We start from the raw sequence: 23,815 nt of genomic DNA, 5'->3' as shown, positions 1-23,815 counted from the left end.
AAGTTTGAATTCTTCATCCCTTTCCAATTTTTCCAGTTCTGCTTCTTATTTCAGAGGGCATCGATCCCACTGTAATTTCCTGGGGAAATGCATTTGACCTTACAGGCCTAATTTAGGGCATAAACCTAACCTCGTTTTCTTAACTAATGTAAACGAATCTTCTGCTGCCACCTAGCGGACACAATTAATAACTGTTGTTCAGCTCAGCTCAGTTGCACAATCAAACGCGACACAAAATTCAATCACAAATTTATTTACTGCATGCTATCATAGTATTACAGCATATTTTGGACAAAAGGCTTTGAAGATGTGATGGTACAATTGGATAAAAAGGAAAAGTAGTGGTATTAAGATATGCAACATGTTTTTAGTGTTATGGCAGTTTCTTATAACAAACAGTGCTAACATTAGAAATGTGTTGTATGTGTGTTTTCATGCTTATCAATCATTTCTGGCTTTCAATAGCTAAAAGTTAATATATTATTGATAATACAACAACCCCAAAAAAAGAACTATAAAAAACAATTTCATAAAACACATCACATAAAAACGAGCAGTGGTACAAACAAAATTAAGCTATACAGTTACATGTATTGCAGTTCTACCAGAGTATTTGAAACCGATCTGGTGCACTGGAAAGAGCAAAAGCAGTTCATACTGTATATACAGTGCAAAAAAAGTGCTACAGTGGTTTCATTATGCTAGCTGGTGCATTATAAATAAGCTAAAATAATACACTATACCCACTTAAGTCATAATAATTATACTAAAAACATTATACAGTGTTCATATTATGACAAATTCCATTAACTTTTGTCCGATAGCAGTTTTTCCTATATTCCTATAATATTGATTTTACATTGGATATACACTATTGTGTTTTTCTTCTGAATACAGATGCCTATGGAATAAGGATTTGAAAATTAATTTTGACAAAAGCAACAAATGCATGGTGGTAAGGGTAAGTGAGAAAGTTCTTGTTTTAAATGCTTTCAAAACAGGAAAGGAAAACAATTTACAAGTCAGTAAGTTGTATGAAAAGATACCATTACATATTCTTCATGGCGTAAGCAAAAGAAAGGTGTTTAAAACCATCCACAGTAATCCATGAAAGAGTCCAGTGCATCATATCCAATTTTATCTCTACAGTGTGCATATATAAATGCAATATCATTGAGATGCCTCTGAAGTTGAGATGGACCATTTTAGAGAAATGATTGGGCGTGCACCTGAAACAATATAAGTAATTTATTGCCTTACCAGCATTCATTCCAGTTAGCAACTTAAATTTTAAGCTATTCCAGTGTTTCTTGAAATATTGTCAGTGTTGGCCTTGTTGCATTTCCATTATTACATACAAAGAGCATTCAGTGTTTCTACATGTTCATTTCCAGTGATTTGGTTTACTTGTCCAGTTTTATCGCATCTTATCCAGTAAATGTGTTGAAAGGACGCCTTCGTTTAAAGAATGGTCACGATAATTTCCTCTTTGTACAGTGTTAATCAGATGCTGCATGAGGAAACAGTCGACAGTCTCGTTGACTGCAGCAGTCTCAAACACAAAGCTCCACTGTCGAGACCCAGGGTTTACCAGTGCACACTACTGAGGTATATATTCTATGTGAGTTGCAACCATTCACTGAGGCCTTCATCTTCTTTCCAGTGTATAGAATTATTCAACAGTGTTTTTGTTTTCAGTTGACACTGGTTTCAGTGTACACACAGACTCATACTGAAATAAAACTAAACAAAAATGTGTGCATTATCTTAGCCTTAGAGTTGATTTGGAAATGTGAAATCTCCTAAAAAAGGAATATGGCTTCAAATAAACATAGAAGACATAGTGATTGGTAATGAAGAGTGTTACTTTCACAATAGTAGTGAACAGTGACACAACACAGTTGTCAATCACAATTATCTAAAACATTTTCGGTGACAGAAATAATAAAAGCAAAACCTTACAAACTGAAACAGTGTTTGAAAATCCAGTGATCACATCAAAAAGAAATGTCTGAATGCATATACATATGGAGCAAATTACAGTGTGGACAGTGGTATATTGTTGGTACTGTATTAAATCTCTTTAAAAATAATGTACAAGAGGGAGACAAAACCATTTCCCGCCACAACAGCGTATGAATGGGAAAATGTGGTTTGTTCAAAGGCACTTGCGACACATCGTCTTCCTCCTCACACACAGCTGCTTTGGATGAGAAAGTGGTAGTCAGAGAACACGGAGGTTTCTGCTTCAGTGGCACAACTCACTTCACTCTGTCAATGAGACGCATACAAGCAAACACATCATTAATCAGTTCCAATTAGAGTTCGGTGAAAATTGCTTATAATGATCACTTGAAGAGAACTGCTGTATTACAGTAGATGAATCAAGGAGCAGTGCAGTCCACATTCACATATTTCTGAGTTTACTCACAGACAGGGAGACACGAAAGTGATAGGTAACGTCCTGGTAAGACAGCACAGGCACTGACCACAGGTGACGAGTCCCCTTAGAATAGAGTAGAACGCACACAATTAGTCTTTTGCAGTAAGTCACTTATTAAAAAATTAAGTGAGTAGCACAAAACGAAAAAAAAAATAAGGAGATATGGTTTATTATGTATGGGAGATCATGATTATATATATATATTATAATGTACCTTTGTTGATGTACTCTGACCACCATAGAGCGCTTCCTCTGTGTGGTTGGGGCATAAACGTCCCTTGGTGGCTCCACATTGTTTTACCCACACGTTGTTGGAGGACCTGCAACAAATTAGTAATATGAAAAGAAAGAAAAGTTTATACTTCATGTACCGCATGTTGAAATGTATGCTTACGTTTGAACACATTGTACCTTTGGCTGACCTGTGTGCATGACTAAAATAATCTAGGTCAGAACAGATTAGCAATTTCTCGGTATCAGGTGAAGGGGCAGTAAGCGATTTTGGAGAATGATTGTTTCTCTCTTTGTTGTTGTTGATGATTTGACTGCACTGGCCGGGGCACGAACCCGCAGCCCCTTTAAGTGGCAGTGGACCACTTGAATGCTGCCTCTATGTTTTTTTGAGAGCCAAACTACATGGTCCTTTTGGGGAATCCTCATAGAAAATTATTAGAAAACATAAAGTGTCATCGTTGCATGTGTGCAGTAGTTGGTGTGATGTATACTCACGTCATGTACAAAGTGATTTGTGAGATGGAGGAATTTCTTTTTCCGTGGAGTGATATTGTGTAGCTAGAGTCAACGTAGAGAAAATCAGTGTCAGCACACATAGACAAAGAATTCAGGTACAGGTATTCAAAATAAATTTAGGATTGAATAATATTTTAAAAGATTTCATATATTTGATGTGACATGTCACTGAATGGTTAGATGAGAACTAAAATAATGTGAATCAACCCCTCAGAGTCACCAGATGTCAACACAACTGAACGGCTGCGGGAGATTGAAGACAGCTCTCCCCATCATCATCGTCATCATCATCATCATCATCATCATAATAGAAACAGCACATTAGGGACTATCTTTAGGAGGAGTTGTGTTTGATCTACAGCCTACACACTGACTTACTAAGACACCTTAATTTGTCACCAATCTGTCCAACATCGGTGTTTATTTACCTGCAGCTCTTGGGACTCGCACAAGTTTGTGCTGTGATCTCTTGTTTCGTTTCGACGATATGCAGACTAGTCAGAGAGGGAGCTGACCTTCCTCCTGCAAAAGTAAGGAAAAGCTGCCTTATGAGTAACCGTACCCATAGCATTCCTTTGTACAGTATGCGGAGCAGCTTTGTTTGCTGTTGTCAAACAAATGGCTTCGCTGTGTTTGCATACTGCATGTTATGTGTGTGAAGAAAGTGCCATGTCTGGGCTGTGTGTGTGTGTGTGTGTGTGTGTGTGGATTTACCCTTCGTGTGTAAGCTGCGTTGTCTACGTGGCACTGGTTGACTCCCGGGCAGACGGTTGGTGGCTCCCGCGCTGTCCAGGTCTGTAGGTGCAGGCCTTTTGGACTTGGCAAGGAACAAAGGTGCTGACGTGTGACTCAGTTTTCTACCGTGGCCATCCTTGTCCATCAGTCTGGACTTGGCCTTCTTACTAGTAATGCCTGGTGTGGGAACCAGACTGCCCATGTCTAGAGAGGGAAGACAATTAGCCTGCACTGAAAACAAATAAATAATACAGGAAAACACATCTGATATTCAGCGACCTACCTGTTGTGGATTGGTTGGTACTCGATGTCAAAACTGTAGTTGATTGGTTGTTAATGGCTGTGGTTGAACAGCACGCTGCAGGATTTGTGTGAGAATGAGACAAAAGGATCAGATCTATATAGAAATGTTTTCATACATTCACTCATACACCCCGTGGGGGCTTGTTAATTATTATTTGTTAAATTAGATTTTCAAAACCACCAAACAACAAGGTCACTTAGTCGAGATCTCCACTCACCAGGTGCAGGGGTGGTGGACAGTGGAGGATATGCACTCTTGCGTGAAGATCCCATGGCTGCTCTGGACCTGCACCATTTATATGACACAGTACAGCATGTCAAGAGCGCATGACATCTAAAGTGACGATGTGTTTAAAAGTTAATGAACTTTTTGGGTGTTGAGATATGTGAAGACTTGATCTTGAAGATAACACCCAAATGAGCAATCAAAGATAAGGCTGAAAGACTTCAGTTGGTCAGAAGCACGTACACGAACACACAGAACAAGAAGCAAGAAAGGCAGGTGTCGAAAGCGTACCATGGGCAGACAGGTGGACAGAGAGATACAGTGGCAGTGAAGATGGGCATCCAAGAAATGTAGAGAACACAGGAAGGAACAGAGCTATGGAAATCAGGGACAGGCATCATCATTCTGGGAGATATTAAAGAAGAGAAGTAAAAAAGTGTATTTTTCTCCATAAAGAACCAGGCTCTGATTTCCTCAGAAGCACATACCCATCTGCGACGTCTCCTCTATGGTGAAGAGTCAGCACGTAAAGAACAGACATGGAAATGACACTGTAGAGAGACGAATAAAGATCAAATACATTATTGTATCATCAATGTGCACAAACAACACTGGTACCTATTCAAACACACTCTTTTTCTGTCTAACCTGAAGGCCATGACAATGACCAGTGCCAGGATAGTGCCCTGCATGAATCTCTGACTGATGCAGCCCTGATCTGTAGATGAGTTCTGCAATGAAAAAAACACAAACATATTATGTACATTAAAAACTGTTGGATCTGCAGTTGAACAGCATATAACACTATTTTAAATCCATCAAGCATCACCACAGACCTTACTCCCAGGTCTGACTGGCTTCTTCTTGAGTGGGCCACTCCCTGTCCTGCTAAAATAGCTCCCCGATTGGCTGCATGGGCAAGAATAATGAAAGTAATAAATTACTTTTCTACTCGGCCTTTATTGACACGTAACACCCACTCTAGAGATTAGTCGCCGTCCTCACCTGACTGTGCCTCCGCTCACGGTGCTCTTCATGCTGTCGAGACGACGCAGCTTGGCCAGTTTGCGACTCCAGCGCTCCAGTTCGTCGATACGAGTCTCCAGGTTGTCTGTCAGCTTACACAGCTCCTTCACCGCCCCCACATTCTCCATGAAGATGCGGTCCTTTTTTTAAATTTGAAGGAGAACTGTTAGTGCGTCTCAGTGTCTGTCTGTGTATGTCTGTCTGTATGTTCAGCATGTGTATGGGTTCATTACCTTGTTGACAACTAACAGTTTGGGAATAGTTTCTCCATTGGAGCACACCACATCGCCCCCCTCCTTCACTGCTTCAGGCAGGATCTGCTGGACCTCTTGAGCGATCACCCCTACGGTTGAACATAAGTAAAGGACTGAAGTGAAAACCAGCTGCCATGGCAACATGCACTGATATAGGACATAATGATGCACATACAGCAAAAGATAGACCAAATATTAAGACATTAAGATGAAAACGGGATATACGGTGTACAAAGACACGATAATGACATGATGGAACTAAACGTTTATATTTGAACACAGGTTATTCATGGGCTTGTTACCAGTCTCTGCAGTGGTCTCTATGCCCACGGTGGCAGCAAACTCTGGCTTGAACTGATAATGGACCAGCCTCATCTGAGAGATCCGTTTCAAATTGTCTGTGGTGTCGACCTACACACAGGCAGAATGACAATGACATCCATGCAGATGGTATGAAAACACAATGTCCCTGTTGCAGATGAAAATGCTTGGGCAAGAATAATGAAAGAACAAAACTCAGAGTGAAACTGCCCAGTCAGGGAGCTGTGAGCACATGGGCGTTTGTACGACGTGATTCATGATGACAAGCATATGAGGCACACAATGACACACTGACAGTTTGGAAACACACACACACACACACACACACACACACACACACACACACACACACACACACACACACACACACACACACACACACACACACAGTGTCATCCTGACCTCCTGGACATTTTCTTTGGCCCTGATGTCAGACGGGTGCACCAGAGAGCCCATGACCTTCAGGTTGCCATGGACGACAAGGGCCTCATCTGGCCTGTCGGTGTTGATGCCGACTCTCCCGTGATGGTAGACTGAGTCTGGTAGTTGGCCGCGCTGCCACAGCACCTCGTTGTCACTTTCAAACTGACCTGGGTTGGATGCCTGTAACAGAGAGAAGAAGGTGCACAGAGAAACTGTGGTTCAGAAAAAAAGAAGAAATAATAATAATTGCAAGGAAAGATTTGCGAAAAGAAGATGCTTTTGACAAAGGTTCAGAGGGAGGAAAACGTTAATATGATCAATAAATTGTGATGCCGAGCAAGAGCAGTGTGTGGGATCTTCTTTTCTCAAGACTGAGGTGACACTTCCCAACACACTTGCGTCGGAAATAGTTGGATGTGCAAATATAAAGGAATAGTTTGACATTTTGGGAAAATATACTAATTTGCTTTCTTGTTGAGAGTGACATTATTACAATATTACAGATATTTTCGTTGTGAGTTTTAGGCACATTTGATTAATTTTGTAATATTTTGTATTTGGAGCCAGACAGGCTATCTGATTCACCCTGTCTTCAGTTTTTAAGCGATGCTAAGCTAACCAGCTGCTAGCTATTATACATATTGATTGCACACATATGAGATCAGAAAGCAAACAGGCATAATTCCAAAAATGTATGAACTGCCCCTTTAGCACAAGCCTAAAATGTAAAAGATTGACTTTACTTTATAGATTATAGCTTAGTCAGTGTTTAAACATTATGAATAAGTTTAGCAAATATGGTGAAAAACAAAAACAGGAAAATGAGTGTGTGGCTTTCAAATAGCTCTTCTGATACATATTAAGCTTAAGCAGTTACTATATATTGTAATTCCATTGTGTTACAGATATGCAGTATGTACAATACTATCACTGTCCAGTGAAAACCATGTATCTCCAAATTTGGAGTTTTAAAATTCAAGATAAACTGAAGGAAAATCTGCAAAATCTTCCTACAAGTGTTCAGAAAATTCTCAAGCTAAACACGTCATTATAGAAAATATTGAATTGTCTGTTATTAAGATACATGTTTTTTACACGATAGCAACAATACTCTTTGTTTCGTAGTTTGAACTTGAGCTTGTGATTGTGCTGATGATCAAAGCCATGCCAATAATAAAAGGAATGAAAAGACAGAAGATGGAGATGTTGAGATCTACACAGTGATTCTGAAGTGCAGAGGTGTGTACAGTAGACCAAGAGAAAGGCACTCATTCACAAGGGATATGATTGTTGTAGGAGGCAGACAGACATGGCCAGACGTTACCCTGACGATGATCCTCTCAGACGCCTGAGCAGCCACAGTGTAGCTCTGACTGTGGGACTGAGCGTTCAGCGCCACCACCAGCATGAAATACCTGCGAGGAGAAAAATGTCAGGAGAGCCGGTGATGACTAGAGTTTTCATTGGACCATAGTGCATCACGCGACGTTGTGATGGTGTGTGCGTCACCTCTGGTCTGGGTTCGGTTTGCCCTTCTTCCTCATGTTATTCGCCGTGGTCTCGCTGAAGTGGAGCCGCCCCACCGTGACCTTGGTGACCTGCTCCGGCGGCAAGGTGACGCTGTGAGAAATCATATCGATGAAACTTTTATACTTGCAGACATTATTCCTTTCTTTTCATACTGGCCATTAAACAATCCCATGTTCTGAAAAGTATGATAAGATATATGATATAAAATATATTCATATATATATATATTCAAGTTGGATGGGTCTCAGAAGTATTTGTTAGCATATCAAATGGATTTCTTCCAAAATTACAGTCTTTTTGGTATGAAATTCGCAAATTTTTACTCCTATAAAAAGCAGAAACAAGAGGAAGAAATTTTGCCCTAAAAAGTTACCGTAACTCTTGATGATAATCACTCTTTTTGTTTGACTGAGGCCTCATATCAGCTTCAGATGAAATTCTGAATACATTAGTGAAGAAAAAGAAGACTTAGGCTTTTGCCCTCCATTATTTTCAACAAAGGAGAGGCATCTTTGAGTAATTACAACAAGGAAATTTACACAAGAGCCCTTGAATATTGTTTTCCAGTGCTTTTAGGTGTTCAGACTCACAGCACTGGCTTGAAGGGTCTCTTGCTGCGGTCAGACTGCGACTGCTCCACACTGATGGACTGGTTTATGGCCTCCACCTAGCAATGAAGAGGGAAATAGAATATACTGTATACTAAATATGCTACAGAATGTTGATGTCATGCTCACCGTTTTGCCTTCGCTCACCTTTACTCCATTGAGTTTGAGGTAGAAGCAGTCGATGGGCTGCAGCCCTTCGCTTGTCTTGATGTACTTGGGGTCGCCCAGCATCCCTACGTATACTGTGACCTGGAAATGGTTCTTCTTCTGGCAAACAAAAGCGTCATCAGACAAGGAGAAGTTGAAGCCCTTGTCAGCATCAACACGGTAGGTTGGCATCGGACTACGGACAGGGAGATAGATTAGGATATAGTGTGAATAAGAAACATATGAATTCTCATTTGTTGTAAGTCAAATGTAAGGTGGGGTTTTGCCATTTTTTTTCACAAGGGGGAGACTCTTTACTTTTACTCAAGATATATGCATATGGATAGAGCATATTAAGTCTATACTATGTGATAAAGAAATAGACATTTTGTACTGTTGCGAGAGAAGGTAATATATATGGATATTATATGTTAAAAATCAGTGACATTAAAGTTCTAGTTGTTTGGGCGGAAGCCCTGCAGAGACCGGAACATTACTCTATTACTCTTAACAAGACTAAGATCTTCCATCTAATTTTAAACAAATGAAAACCCTCTGCTCTGTTACATAGGTGTGGTGTGCTGAAACGTTGTGATGGGCATCCAGGTGGTTTTGATAACATATCTGGAAGGTCTTGTGAGTTCATTTTAACCTCCCTCCCTATCTATACTTCTTTCTATTTTGGCATTGCAGAAAGCCCAAGTAGATGTACACTAATTTATCCCTTTACCCCCTCCTCACGTTGTCTTTCCAAGCCGAAACCCTGCGCTCCTTCACTCCCCCGCACAGCTCACCTCTGAAGAATTCGTAGACCTCTGCAAGCCTGCTATTCCTTTGCCACTCCCACTGTAAACTTTTTCCATTTAACCAATTATAACTGCTCTCATTTTTGGCTCTCTGGCAGAGTGCTTTCGACTGTTTTTGTTCCAAGATAAAGACCTCAAGATGTACAGTAATGCCAAAACAAATTTCCACCCACAGCTCTTTGCAGTTTGCGTCATATAGTGGTGTCCACTTGTTCTGCAGGTGAGGTTGCCACTTAATGCACTGATAGTTTGGGTCCAAGTAGGAGTTGTCTGCATCCTGCATTAAACCTGTGACAAACAGTTGGAAAAGGCAGCGATTAAAACGAGGCCGAAGAATGTTGAGAATGTCCACGACTGTTCTGCAAAGGTCTTTGCATATGTGAGAGTAAAAGGGTAGGTAACAGCAGGTGAGCGTGAGGTAGGGGAGATGGAGAGGAGAAGAAAGATGCCTGCCTACCTGCTGGTTCTTGTTTGATGATACCTGTGAGGATTTGGGAATTGAGGGTGCTGTTGGGAGAGTCAGAGTGCTTCCTCTTCTTGGCCTGGTGAACAGGGATGCCACTGCGTGAGGAAATGGAAGCATAGTCAAAAGTTGTTCACATTACTGCTGCTGCCCATAATTCTTTCTGTTCCATCCAAAGTGGACAGCACCACCCTCCCTCGCTCCTTTCTCCCCTTCTTCCCTCCCGTCTTCCCTCCCCCCTGTAGATCTTCAAGACTCACTCTTGTCCTTGAGGATGCTGCAGCAGCTGATGGAGCATCTGTGTCTGCTGCATGTCTCCACTTCCGCTCGTGGCAGGGCCGATGGGATACTGCGATATCATGGGCTCAGGCTTCAGGTACATGTCCCGATGCATGCCAGGATAGTGGAGGGGTGGTGTTGGAGTCATGTGACACATGTTCTCTGGAGTCATGGTCCTGATCATGTGAGAATCTTAAAGAGACAACGGGGAAAATGTTTTACATTTACATACATCACACACACAGAATGCATCTGTTCCTCCTCAGTCTGCTTTACCTTTCGTCTTGCCAGTTTACAGTTTCCGCCAACCTTGTCTAAAGCGACTTTCTACTGTTTTAAACTGGAGGGTTTCCCATCAGATAACACTAATCCACACCTTTTTTTACTAATGGGCAAGACCAACACAGCCGCAGGAAGCACACAATGACTTTCAGTACTGTTGTTCTTTGACTTGTATGTTGAAACAAGTCAATTGAATTTCAATGATTTTCTAGACAATGCATGTCAACTATAGATTCAAAAATGACAGACGCAAGGTATTTTTAGTGTCTTCATACATTGATCTGGTTGCACATGAACTTGAGAACTTTATGCTCTGTTCAAATACATTTAAGTGATGAGTAACAGATATTGACTTAGACAGAGAAGTTGCAGTGATCCACATCCACCTTGAATAAAAAAAGAGTTCATTACTTACCATTCACCTGCTGTGGAGAGTACGGCTCTGAACTGGAGTCTGGGGGCGACTCAGGTAGTGTCCTAAAAAACCGAAAGCAGCAGATGTTATATTGACAAACACAATAAAATTCAGACTTTCAAAAGAAATTGCTCAAACATTACCATGCTTCAAGTTGGCAAGGCCTCCCTCCTACATTCTGAAGTATATATTTATCCTATATTATTTTCTAAACAGCCGTCATATTCAGGCAGAAACTCTCCTTTGGGATCAGAGTTAGTGGAAGTTTTCTTTACACAAGCTTTTGTGCGTCGGAATTTTTTTTTTTTGCAGAATGTAATTTGACTCTCTCTGTGTCTGTTATCAGCCTCCCTCCCCCTCTCGACAAGCCAATGCTTTATTTGTACAAATGGAAGCTTAATCAAGTATTGATTGCATAATGGACCTGTGGTGGGGTGTGAGACTGGTTTCACCACACGTTTGAAAAAGAAATACAGCGTCATCTGCTACGACGGGTGCCTCATTTCATGATTAAATGCGCGTTGCCAGTAGCATCTCGGACATTTCTTCAACATTCCTTCGTATCAACTCATGCTATATTTTCTCTGTCTTGTACTCCCATCCATTTTCCTCCTTGGAATTGTGCTCACCCTGGAGCGTAGTGGCCCCTGTGCTCAGTCTTGATGTGTGCCTGCTGCTGCTGTCCCAGACAGGGGTAGTTGTGTCGGAGGCCCAGGGATGGACCTGGGGGGTAGGTGTTCTGACAGTTAGGGGGCCCAGGCGGAAGGACTCCTTGGCGTAGAGGGATAGGGGGGCTCACACCACACACCAACCCCCCAGAGGAGGACACTCCTGCCTGGGGAGATGAGTAATTTGGTCCTGGTGCGCTGTGGACCTCGGAGAAACAGCTGGGAGAAAGAAGAAGAAGAAAAAAGGGATTAGCCTTATCAGAAAAAACAAATTCCTTTGTAACAACATGATCTGATTCTGTTGGTGCATGTTGTTTTGACGTTGCTGTGTTGGTGTGGAGTCCCCACTGACATGTCAGTGCTATCGTCCTCCTTGCTGATGTACTCTTCCAGGATACTGGTGTCGATGTTGGCTGGCTCCAGAGAACTGGTAATATCATGACCTGTGGTGAAGGGAGGGTCGGGAACACAGAGGGGGAGATGGAGAGCATCTGGGAATTAGCAACGGGAATCTTTCAGCAACTCAACACACTGCCACAACAGATCTAGTTACAACACAAGCTTGTGTCATTACAGTTCCCTGTAAAGCTAATGTAATAACGTAGGAAGTCGATTTGTTTATTCTTAATGGCTTTTGCACATCCCAAAGAACCTTAATACTTTATATTAATGCATTTCTATAGGACATTATCATTTGCTGAGCACATCGTCTCAGACTGACTTGCAGGGAATGTAAAGATTAAGGTTTCAGGAGTGACCAATGGTCTAATTATGTTAGTAGTCAACATAGCAGATCACATACTGATTATTCAGTGCCTCTAACTGATCACACATATGGCCTAGAATCACGTTAATGTAAAGAAACAACTACATCATCTTTTCGAGATTGTGTTGAAATATATATATATATATATATATGCATCTATGAAAATGACCCCAAGGTCATTTTCACCCTTTGATAGCCAAAGCCTCACAAATCCCAAACACATGACCCCACTTAATCTTTAAAACACCAACATGTGGAGCAAGAACTTGCTTCTACATATATTCAGAAAAGAGTAAATCACTTTATATAAACCAGGCTTTTTCTATTGCACACTGAACATCCAACTCAAATGTTACACGAGAGAAAGGGATGTAATTTCTCCAAAGCTGTCGCTAGTCGTCCAAAACTGCTGGACATGCTGGAGTGTGAGAGATGAAGAGTGGGGGAGCAGGATGGAGGGAGTGAGGCAGAGGGTGAGGACATAGCATAAGGTCTGTGGGGCAGGCAAACCCCGCTTTCTTTGTATCTCTCTCTCTCTCTCTCTCTCTCTCTCTCTCACACACACACACACACACACACACACAGACACACACACACACACACAGACACACACACACACAGACACACACACGGTCACTCTTTCTCTGATAGATTAAGCAGCTACTCAGTTGGGAATGCAAAGAATTTTTGTGTTAGCATTAGAAAAAAGAATCTTCTTTTCCCTCTTTTTGTTTTCCAATGAACTTTCACTTTTCATGATGAAGCCAAAATTATTGTAATTTGTTAGTGTTATCATCGTCACAGTTCCGCTCGACACATTGCTACAATTTAACACAAATGATTTAATGGTTGTTATCGTGAATCATTTGCTTTGTCTCACCCAACCCCCGAGTTCACAGTGTACAACAGCATACTGTACATGTCAACATCTTGCAACCATGAGTCAATAAATCCACAAAAGAAACCGCTTGTCTCTAACCATTTATATTCAGAACAACCCAAATTGTAATGTTTAACATTGTAAACCCTCCCAATAATTTTCACACTAGCGTGTTTACACTGATTGACTTTCTTTGTTGGCAAGAAACAGATGGTTAATGTCTCTTAATACGTGCCAATGTGAGGGGATAAAAGCAGGAGGGTTCCCTAAAATAAGATCCAGATGTGCACCCCACCCAAATAGGCAGTAAATTTAAACTGGCAGGCCTGATAACGAAAAATGGAGAGAAGGACGGAGAGGGGAGGGCAGATAGATGGAGGCTGAGGAGAGTCTGGGCAAGGAAGAGAGAATACAAGTTTGATGTGGAGAGAAGAAGCTAAAATTGTGAAAAAGTGAAAATCTGAAACAGGGCTTGAGTGACGACCATCTGTCGTCCAAGAGAAGTCCCCCAACAAGCAAAGTGGAGTTCAAGTCATGACTAGCAGATGTTCAAGACCTAGAATGAAAATCAAGTCCCCTACCAAGACTCAGTAGTGTTTATTTTTTTAAAACAACTCTTATGTACCTGTTCACTCAGCACAATCCATGGGATCAAATTTGACAGAATTTTAAAGCTGTACTTCAAAGTTCCAAGACTGAGCCCCTTTAGGAAAAGTTGTGATTTGTGATTTTGGTCTATATAAATACATTGACTTGACTTGACAGAAGTATAACACTGAAAATAGCAGATTATTCAAAACAATTACTCAAATTATGTAACTGATTGCACTTAACCTTTCAGAGATTGGGGCTTGAAAACATGCTTCAGATTATAGCCTTTACGTAGCCTCCACTCATCTATCCACCCGCCTGAACCACAGCATTACGTTATAAATTAAGTTATCTTACTTATCTTATCTAATTCTAACTAACATAACTTCTTGTGAGAAAACTGTCACTGTTAAGTCAGTAGCTCACTGTGTGGAGGCTGAGGTAACAAAGCTACCAGAAAGTTAACAGTTAACACAGTTAATTAACAAAATAACATTAACTGGAATTGGTCAAGTTGAGTCCAAGGCCCGAAGAAGGCAACCAATTATTCATAATGTCTTAAATGTCCTGTTACTTTCGCGTTGGTGAGCATCTTTAATGAGAAGAGATTTTTTTTTTGTTGACTCTTCGCACGTGTCCTGCCGTGTCACAACGTTAATGAGTAAAGGAAAGTTATAGTTAAGGCTGTCATTAGATGCTTTTCTAGTGTGGATAAAGAAGAATGAAAACATAAATTGAGAAACGATAATCACTCAGTTAAGTTTAACTTGCTGTGAACTACTGGATGTGTACATTTCCCTGTTCTCTATGTTTCTCTGTGTCCAGCTGTGTTCAACAAGAAACAGTGAAATGATTGTCAGTCCAACTTCGATACAGACTGGCCTTTTGAGAGATTACGGGCTGAGAGGGGAGCGTGTGCGCGCGTGTGTGTGTGTGTAAGCATCTGTGTGCATCTGAGTGCGTGTATTTGTTTGTGTGTGTATGAATACGTGTGAGTGTGTGTGTGTGTGTGTGTTATGCCACCATTTCAATGCCCGAGTTGTCAGCGCAGTAATAATCTAAAATGAACACAAACAGAGGGCGAAGTGTGCGAGTGACCATTAAACATGGTTTGACTGTACAGCTTTTCCTTTTCTTTCCTCTTTTTTGAAATAATAGTACATACCTTAATTGTCTAATTTTTAAAGCTTTATCCATTAAATAATATGATATTTAGGCTGCGGACAGGCAAAAACCCCACATTGAACAAATAAGCTGGACTTGAACAAAAAACGATTTTTCCCCGAAATGAAATTTGAAAGCCTTCACGTGTGTGTTAATAATTAAACACTTACAGAGTTTCTTACTAAGGAGGAACAAAGTCCATGTGATTATCAAACAATTAGACCAGAAGGAACTTGACTGCACACCCACAACACATATACACACATAGTGTGGATACAATTTCTGAGACAAATACATATCAAATCACACACCATAACTAGCTTTACGACAAAACATTAAACTAGACTTTGTCATATTGTATAACAGGTAGTTGATAGTAAATGAACATTTGCAATTAGTCTATTTTCTGAATCGGTATGCACTTGACACAGCAACCTTTCAAGAGCAACCTGCTGAATACCACATATGCCAAGATACACCAATGTATAGAAATGCAAATAACGTCACCGCTCGTCTAGAAACTGCTCACCACTCCAGCAGAAACATGAGAGCATTCAAACACAGATAAACACAAATGGTAACTTGCGAAAGGAAATGCATCTAATCTATAGAAGAAAAGTGTCAGAGAATTCGGACACAGCCTGAGAGTCAGAGACCTTGTCCATTTGTTTACGCGACTGGTAGAGGAGTGAGGAGCATTGCTACGACACTATGGACTAATAAATCACATCCGAGAAGCAGAGCAGACAGAGCGGCAGAGTACCTGCGCGTAGCCAAAGCATGTTGAAGTCCTTGAGATGAAAGCCCCTGAAAGAGAAGATGAGAAGAACAATTCCTCTCAATTTTTCACATGTTTCCCTACTCGGGCTGAAAGACTTTCTTCTGCAGACCTGAGAGCTTCAGATCAGAGCAACAAGTGTGTGTGTGTGTGTCTGCGCGTGCACGTCTCTGTGCAAAAGCACATTGTGTATGTGTGCAAGTGTGTGTGTGTGTGTGAGACAAATGCTCGGAGAGCGTTATAATGAGGATTATTTCCCAGTCATGAGAAAAGGCTGTACCAGGCTACCACACACAGCCCTTGTCGCACACTGGTTGCACCGGTGGACCTGGCTCAGGAGATTACAGGATGACGAGGCTGGGACCGGGACACGGAGCGAGGCTGGAAAAGATACGAAACGCTCCAAATGCGAGGTCGAGCTTGAGGGGCCTGAGTTACATAGAGCGTGGCAGGAGAGAGACTAAAGTAGAGGAAGACACTGAGGAAGAAATAAAGCAGGAAGGTACACAAGAAGGAGAAGCAAAGGAGGACACAGGGGAAGAGTAGAAATAAGAAGATATAGGACTACATTAGTATATGAATCATATTTTCATTAACAACTGAATTTCAGTAATTATGGCTGTGCTTGAAATATACAAGGATATCTATGGCAATGACCACCCTGCACATCAAGTTGTTGTTTCTTTCCATACCAGCCCCTCTTTAAGTTATTGCAAATGTTAAAACAAAAAGGGATCAGTCCTGCGAGGAGCAGTTCTCCCATAAACAACATTTACTGGCTGGAGATTACTCCGTTGGCCGTCGGCACTGATGGGAGTGAGGCACGACGATGAAATACTATAACACGCTTGTAAGCACTGTAAGCCTGGCTGCTCAAAAACAATACCTTTCTCTCACTGCGATCCACAAACCGTTTTGATTTGTTAACCCCCCGTAGATCAGAGCGGCCATCCTTGATTTACAACTGGTGTGGGAGTCCGGTGGGACATCGTAGGAATTCTGATATAGTATCGCGGGTAATGAGTTGTTCATCTTACAAAGCCAAATATGGAGTAGGAACATGGTAATTCCACCTTAGACCCAGATGGTTGGGAGGTGAATATGCTCAAAGTTTTATTTCTGGCAGATACCGTTTGATAATCTTCCACCTACACAAGTTCATTTCGAAATGTGGTTTTTTTTAGCGCCTGTCAGTTGAGCCACAGGTTTGAGAAAATGTTGAAAACAAATTTGTACATTTGTGGTTCTCATAGGATGAATCCTTTTCACTTTGCTGGTCCCGTGACTTTTTTTCCTCTAGTGCCACCATTAGCTCAAAGTTTTCCTCTTATCCTGTGAAATTTCTCAATATCTACTTAGAGGATTGGCACAAACTTTTGTTCAAATATTTAAAGTTTCCACACAATGAATTCTACTGACTTTGGTGATCCCCTGAAGTTTTCTCTTGGCAAAACCATGAGGGTTCACATTTGTGGTTTATCACTAATGATATTCCCACCGGCCACGGCCATACTTTGTTTTGAGTCAAATGTGCAAATGTTAGATGATGTTGTTAAGAAGCCAAGCACGGTTAACCATGTACCAGTTAGTTAGTTTTGTTTCCAATGTCTTGTGTGACTTTACACCAGGAATTTTTACATTTTGGACTGTTGGTCACACGAAACAAGAAATGTTTAAGTGTCACTTGGACTTTAGCAATTTTCACTCTTCTCTGATATCTTATGAACCAAAAAGTTAAGTGAACGGATAATAGGCAGATAAATTGAGAAAAAAATAGTTTTTGTCCTGTCTCTAGGCTATGTACACTCTAATTTGTTTCAGTGGCAAAAGACTATTTGTCTAACTGATATAAATGTCTGACTGACATAAATGTTCCAATGTTCCAATGTTCCAATGCGTTTTGTCTATAGGACAAGTGTAACACAGGAACTGTGGTTATAGTTAAATCAAGTGTTTGCTTGTCTGAGGACGGGGCATCAGTTGGAATAACGCAACGCAAAATAACAGCAGTAAGCATGATTATTATCCTTTGTATGTGCACGCTTGGCTCCGGGAGTGTGAGACAACTGTTGGGTGTCTAAGTGAGTCAGAGAAGAGAAGGTCAAGTTTTGAGGGGGTTGGTGGTTTTTCGCTGGGTTTCTCTCAACAGGCCAGTCTCTCTCCACCCAGAGTCTGCTCTATCTCACCTCCTCACCCCGTCTGCTCACTGTCACTCTAATGGAGTCAGAGAGAGTGAGCGAGGGGCCGGAGAGCGCCAGATGCCCGAGGAGGAACACCGGTCTCACCTCATTTTGTTTTAACAGCCCCGGGGCTATGCCAGGAATGCACACCGTGCATTAGTGTGAATGTATACATATTTCAGTAATCCTATTAAAACACTGTTTACCACTGCCAAAAAATACACTATAAAGTGCTGTTTGCATGTGTGTGTGTGTGTGTGTGTGTGTGTGTGTGTGTTTCAGGTATAGGGAAGGATTAACATAAAGACTTATTTATTAATCATTCAATATTTAAAAAATTAAAGTCTTGCTGATATTGCTTTTTGTCACCATTTTAAAGTCAAGGTTGGTTGCCCATAGAGACCCGAATCTTTGAACTAAGGAAAAAAAAACAAAACAGCGCACACATAGAGAGTTTCATATCATCAGAGTGAATCAAGAACAACAACATAAAAAAGTTGAATGGGGGAATAATCACCCGAGGCGGCATCTACTGAATAATCTTCATGGACAAGTTGACATTTTAGTCCAAGCAAGAGCGGCTGACATAAAGCCAAAGTAAGAACATCTCTCCAACTCCCGAAAAGCAAGAATGTAAACACACTAAATTCCTGTCAGATTGGCAAGGACCCTCTGACAGTCACGGATGGCTGTGTATATTCAAGTCAACACTCTGTGTATACTATAATAAAGCGCAAAGTCTCACTACAGATAACTCAGTTCACATAAAGCACACTATGTGGTTTTCATCCATGCCTGACTCCACCGAAAACACTTGAGTTTATTACAACAACAACAAAAAATGCAAACCTCTAATCAAGAAAGATGTGAGTTCAGTGGCAGCTGTGAATCACAAAGCACATGAGACACATCAACACATGGGGCCAAATGTGATCCTTGTACGTGTGATGCATGCACTATTTACTGCAGGAATATGATGGACAGAATAAGAGTTATATTCATTCTCAGATGCGGAGCGATTGACTTGAACCCAATCCAGTCCAGACCTTCACGTCTGCAAGGCAACAACCTGGACTCATAGTAAATCACCACAATAATTCAGGGGGGGGGTGAACAAAGTCTTTTCAAAGTTTTCTAAATGATTTAAAGCTGTATGCTGCAACATGCTGTGTCCGGGGCACCAACATGCATTACCACTTTCCTGAGCTGAGTTTAGTTCAGTTTCTGCTCGTGGGCCGTGGATCACCAACACCACATCCCTGGCTCACATCGCATTGCTCATGTGTGTCTGGAACGCACGCACCGTGCCACAGCACCCTTACAAAACACACCATTTATCTTGACTCAAATTCCTGCACCCTTCCAACCCTCGACCCCACCCTCCTCCACCTCGGTCCTCTCTCCTCGGGGTTCCCTGTTTAACGTGATCTGTTCCCCATCAGCAGCACTTTTGCTCCCCGCACCCGTAAACCCTCCATTTCTTTTTGTTGAGTCTTTTTTTTGTTGTTGAAAGAAATGGCCAGCCCGGAGAAAGATCTAAGAGCAAAAACAAGAAGGCACAGTCATGTTTAGATCATCGGAGACACGATCTGAGCCCAGTGATGTTAACCACCTGTCGTGTGCACGCAGCAGTTTAAACCTGGAACCAAACCACGAGTCTGCAGCAGGTCAGACTGGAGCCCTGAAAACACGTGTCTATGTCGTGTCTTTGTCATCAAGCTGATTATTCACAAGTCAAAGTTATTCAGAAAGAAAGAAACAAAGAAAAGAGTATCTGAGTGAGGTACTACTGACCAGTTTTAACGCACACACACACACACACACACACACACGCGCGCATCTCTGATATTCAGAAAAAACACCGCCCAGGAGTTCTTACCTTCAAAAAATCTCTGTAACGCTTCTGTTTCATCTACCACGTCCATCCTAGCGGGTCCCGCATAAAAAATCCATTAAAGTCTCCCGGCGTCCGAACGAGATCTATTCGGATCGGGGCGCACGTTCACATGCGCATCGCAGGAACGGAACCGCAGTGTCGTCGTGGCTCCTGCTGCTCGATGGTCCACATGAAATCCACCGGCGGAGCGGGACAGCGTCCTCCCGCTCAGCTGCTCGGCGCTGGGCGGACGTCCCCTGTGCGCCAGGCGCCTCCGGTGACGCGGAGCGGACGACCCCTCTCCAACCGGGGTCCCACAGGTGTCGGGATCAACAGGAGCGCTGTTCCTTCAGACGCACCTTCACCTCAGCTCCCACAAGCTGCATAACAAACCTTGGTTTCCTCTCTCGAAAAGTAGCATCTGCCTGTTGGGGCAAAAAAAACAAAAAAAACAACCCCAAAAAACAGACGAGGGCAAATCGACGGGGAAATATTCGATTTATCAAAAAGTGCGCGTAAAAGTGAAGTTCACTCTCTTCCTCTTCTGCCTCTCCCTCTCGGACAGGATGTGGAGTCGGAGGAGAGGAGCTGGGGCAGGTGAGGGATGTGCGCCAGGCTGCTGCTGCTGCTGCTGCTGCTGCTGCAACACAAGAAGTGTTGGCCAAGGACGCACAATGTCTGTGGCACCAAATGTTCCTTTTTTCCTGTCAAACAGCATCTGACAACGTTTGGTTGATTTTTCTCCATAAGCAACTTTTTTCCTAATCAATTTATCACATCAGTTATTTTCTCAGCTATGCAATTTCCTGTTTCCAGAATCTCAAGTTTGAGAATGTGCTGTTATTCGTCTTCATTGACAACAGTTCATTCATTATGTTTGGGGGTTTGCACCGTTGCTCAGTGGGAGAGTTTTTCCGCCTTTTTAGATAAAACTAATAATCAAGATAATAACTGCAAATAATTAAGGAAAAAATATATCATCATCCTCTTAAACTGCAGCTGGACTTTTGGAACATGAGGTATGGGCTTGAATATTCAGACATTACATGGATGATCAGGGGTCTTGCCTCTGTTGCACGTCCTGGAGTTTCTCGAGACAGTTTTTAATATACTGTAGTTTGAGGGTTTTTTTTTCTGATACTGACTGAAGGTCTGAGGATATAACATGTTGAACTGATAGTAAACTTAAAAACATGTGAGGTTATTAAGATGACTTGAGTGTATTTTTTATGAAAACACTTTCCCTTAATAACAGACCTGTAGGGGAGAGGAGGCCTTTAACAGCTGAACAAGTGGGAAGTTCAGTTTTAACACTGCATGATGCATGATCTTTAAAATAAATATTATCTCTCTCCCTGTTCTATTAAAATATTTGTGAAACCTTATAGCAACATGAAAATTGAAAAAAAAAAAAAAAAAAACTGATGTGAGGCCCTTTTGAATTCCTTCGTCCTAAACAACCACACAGCAACAGGAGTGTTTTGTGTCAAGACTTCCCAACGGGAGGATTTGAGGGGAATGATCCATTTCTCTCAACCTTATCAGCTGCATCCCACCCCCCCTTATAACAATGCCACTGTGTGCAGCCCCCACAGCCTGGACGCCCACACCCCCACACTCCTCACCCACATGTGAGATGCTGTTGTGTTGTCTTGTCCCCCACAGCTGGAGCATCTCCCACTCCACCCCTCCACCCCCCACATTTTCCTCCATTCAACCCAAACAACGCCACCGTTCTTTCGGCCACACTATGCAGATTGTTTTCAGAGGACAAGCAAGAAAGAGAAACAGAAAGAGGCTGCAGGGGACAATGAAACAGCTGGCTACGTTAAAGCAGTTCATTTTGGTATTCTGTATTTCTTATCTCATATAGCTCTGTGACTGCATGTGCGTGAGTGTGTAGTGCACTTGTAATCTGTCACAAGTTAGTGAATGTGAACTATGTTCACAAAGTCCCACTTTGGGGACTCATTTCCTATTTGGGGACAAAAAGCAGATCTCCACGAGGTTAGTTATCAAATGTTAGGATCAAAGTTTAGGTCGTGTGTAGGTTGAGGTTTAGGTTATAGGTTAGTAAAGTCCAGGGAATAAATGTAAGTCATGCAGCGTCCTCTTACGCAATGAAAATAATAAATGGTGAAACTATGAAGTGCTAATAAATGACAAATTGTTATTATAAAGACTTTATACCTACCTACTGGTGCTGCTGCTTCTACTCTTGGAAACAAGGTTAGATACCCAAAGACCTGTGGAGTCTCACCTCACAAGTTTTTCGATCCTTTCTGGACTTTTAAGTAATATCTCACATAACACATTTGATCCATATAACAACAAAAAACACACACAAACTTTAACATGTGACTAGAATCACTCTAAGCCATGTTTTTTAACAGTGAGACAAATGAGATGGATTTCAGACAGAATTTTAAATAGTCAATCGTTTTTATTTTATATTTAGGAAATAAGGTTATTTTTTGTATATTTTGGTTTCATGGTTAATTGTTATCAATGGCTATTGAACTGAGCCTAATCTGAGCCATGTCAAACTAGACAACTACTAGATAAGAACATTATCAAAGAGGAAGAAGTTACAGAAAGTAAATCAAAATGAAGAAAGAAAAAACATGAATGACCAGTCATGAACGACCTTAGCTTGCATAGAAGAACAAATTAATTCAAAGGTTCAAAGCTTTTAAATGTGTCCTGATTGAGCATCTTGTAGTAGTGTCAGACATAGTTAACATCATTGTCATATGAAGAGACTGGCCAATTATTTCACGTGTTTGTTTAATGAATGAAATAAGCCCTGGTTCCCTTTAGGACTTGTTTGAATTATTGATATGTGTATCATTCATTCAGTTGATACTGTATACCTTCACATCACCTCACAATTCTCCTCCCGACATAGATTCAAGGATCTGACAATCTCCTCTTAGGTGGATAATGTGTATCCAAGGGGCTGAAATGAATCCATGAATCAATGTGGGTGAAGCTTTAAGTGAAGTAAGTGTTAAAGATAAAATCTATAGTCATTTACAGTTGATCATTTATATCAAACTTACCACACGTCTGTTCACTTTTCCTCCAGCAGAGGGCACAATTGTTTCTGATAAAGTTAATAGTGACTTCAATAGTTTTAGTACATTTTTGTTTTACTTTGGGGAATTGACATCCATTGTCAAAGAGATAGATTTTCTTTGTGTTTCTTTTCTAGATACCTATACTTCAATAACCCAAGTAAAGTGGAGTCTGGTTACATGTGTGTGTGTGTGTATAGGGGCATGTCACCTTCCAGTAGTCCTGTATTAACATACCGCAATAATACAAATTCCAACTACTGGACCAAAATGGCATCTATAAACACGAAGAGGTAAAGTTTTAGTTTGGCTCCTTGAACTTGATGTCAGATCAGCAATGAGTCTAAGCTCTTCATTTATACTGCCCCACATTGTTGAAAATGGATGATTTCTCAGCACTGACAGCTTTTGGTTAATGATCAAACCCAATGATAAGGTTTCCAAAGTGACCAGTTTCAAAACAAATCACATTTCAGAGTGCCTGTGCTTCAGCAACAGCTGAGCACGCGGACACTCTGTGCTTTTCATTCTCTGCAGATCGACCATGTTGTCTGAGCAAACATACATTATGATGTAATAGTATATTTTTTGATTTTTGTTGAAACATGATTGTTCTAGTGGTTGTTTATACAGTATAATTACACAAAGGAGTGTGACAGTATTGTTTTATGGATTTTCTTCTTCCTGCCAGGACAGTCTACAGCTGGACAAAGAGTGGTCACTGACACTGAAACCTGGGCAGTGTTCCACGCTGCTGCTCCTCTTTCATTCAATCCAACTAGTTGAGACCGGTCGCGTCTTTGCTGCACAAAGTGAAATAACAC

General features: G+C 41.4%; 1 protein-coding gene across 9 annotated transcripts; it reads right to left on the bottom strand.

Moving 5' to 3' along the window:
- Positions 1 to 237: 237 nt before the first annotated feature.
- Positions 238 to 20,815, bottom strand: myrf (myelin regulatory factor). Of its 9 annotated transcripts, none has more exons than XM_035643296.2 (28): positions 19,918 to 20,815; positions 12,032 to 12,122; positions 11,641 to 11,898; positions 11,012 to 11,073; positions 10,296 to 10,506; positions 10,054 to 10,133; positions 9,746 to 9,860; positions 8,767 to 8,962; positions 8,602 to 8,678; positions 8,385 to 8,450; positions 7,991 to 8,101; positions 7,791 to 7,896; positions 6,461 to 6,661; positions 6,040 to 6,148; positions 5,717 to 5,826; positions 5,463 to 5,623; positions 5,294 to 5,366; positions 5,106 to 5,188; positions 4,946 to 5,008; positions 4,749 to 4,832; positions 4,450 to 4,517; positions 4,212 to 4,286; positions 3,908 to 4,132; positions 3,622 to 3,715; positions 3,173 to 3,235; positions 2,658 to 2,763; positions 2,432 to 2,506; positions 238 to 2,271 (listed from the first exon to the last, which is right to left on the bottom strand). In XM_035643296.2, exons 1-28 carry the CDS (start codon positions 19,961 to 19,963, stop codon positions 2,191 to 2,193), a joined length of 3,090 nt encoding a protein of 1,029 aa, XP_035499189.2. In that variant the 5' UTR covers positions 19,964 to 20,815; the 3' UTR covers positions 238 to 2,190. The 9 variants fall into 9 exon arrangements, with proteins under 9 accessions (XP_035499189.2, XP_035499187.2, XP_035499188.2 ...); XM_035643294.2 differs by having other exon boundaries at positions 10,030 to 10,133; positions 19,918 to 20,812; XM_035643295.2 differs by having other exon boundaries at positions 7,806 to 7,896; positions 10,030 to 10,133; positions 19,918 to 20,810.
- Between the last annotated feature and the right edge of the window lie 3,000 nt (positions 20,816 to 23,815).

The sequence above is a fragment of the Scophthalmus maximus genome, chromosome 7 (assembly GCF_022379125.1).
Source record: "Scophthalmus maximus strain ysfricsl-2021 chromosome 7, ASM2237912v1, whole genome shotgun sequence".
Taxonomy (NCBI): Eukaryota; Metazoa; Chordata; class Actinopteri; order Pleuronectiformes; family Scophthalmidae; genus Scophthalmus; species Scophthalmus maximus.
This window is presented reverse-complemented; position numbering and strand designations above follow the sequence as displayed.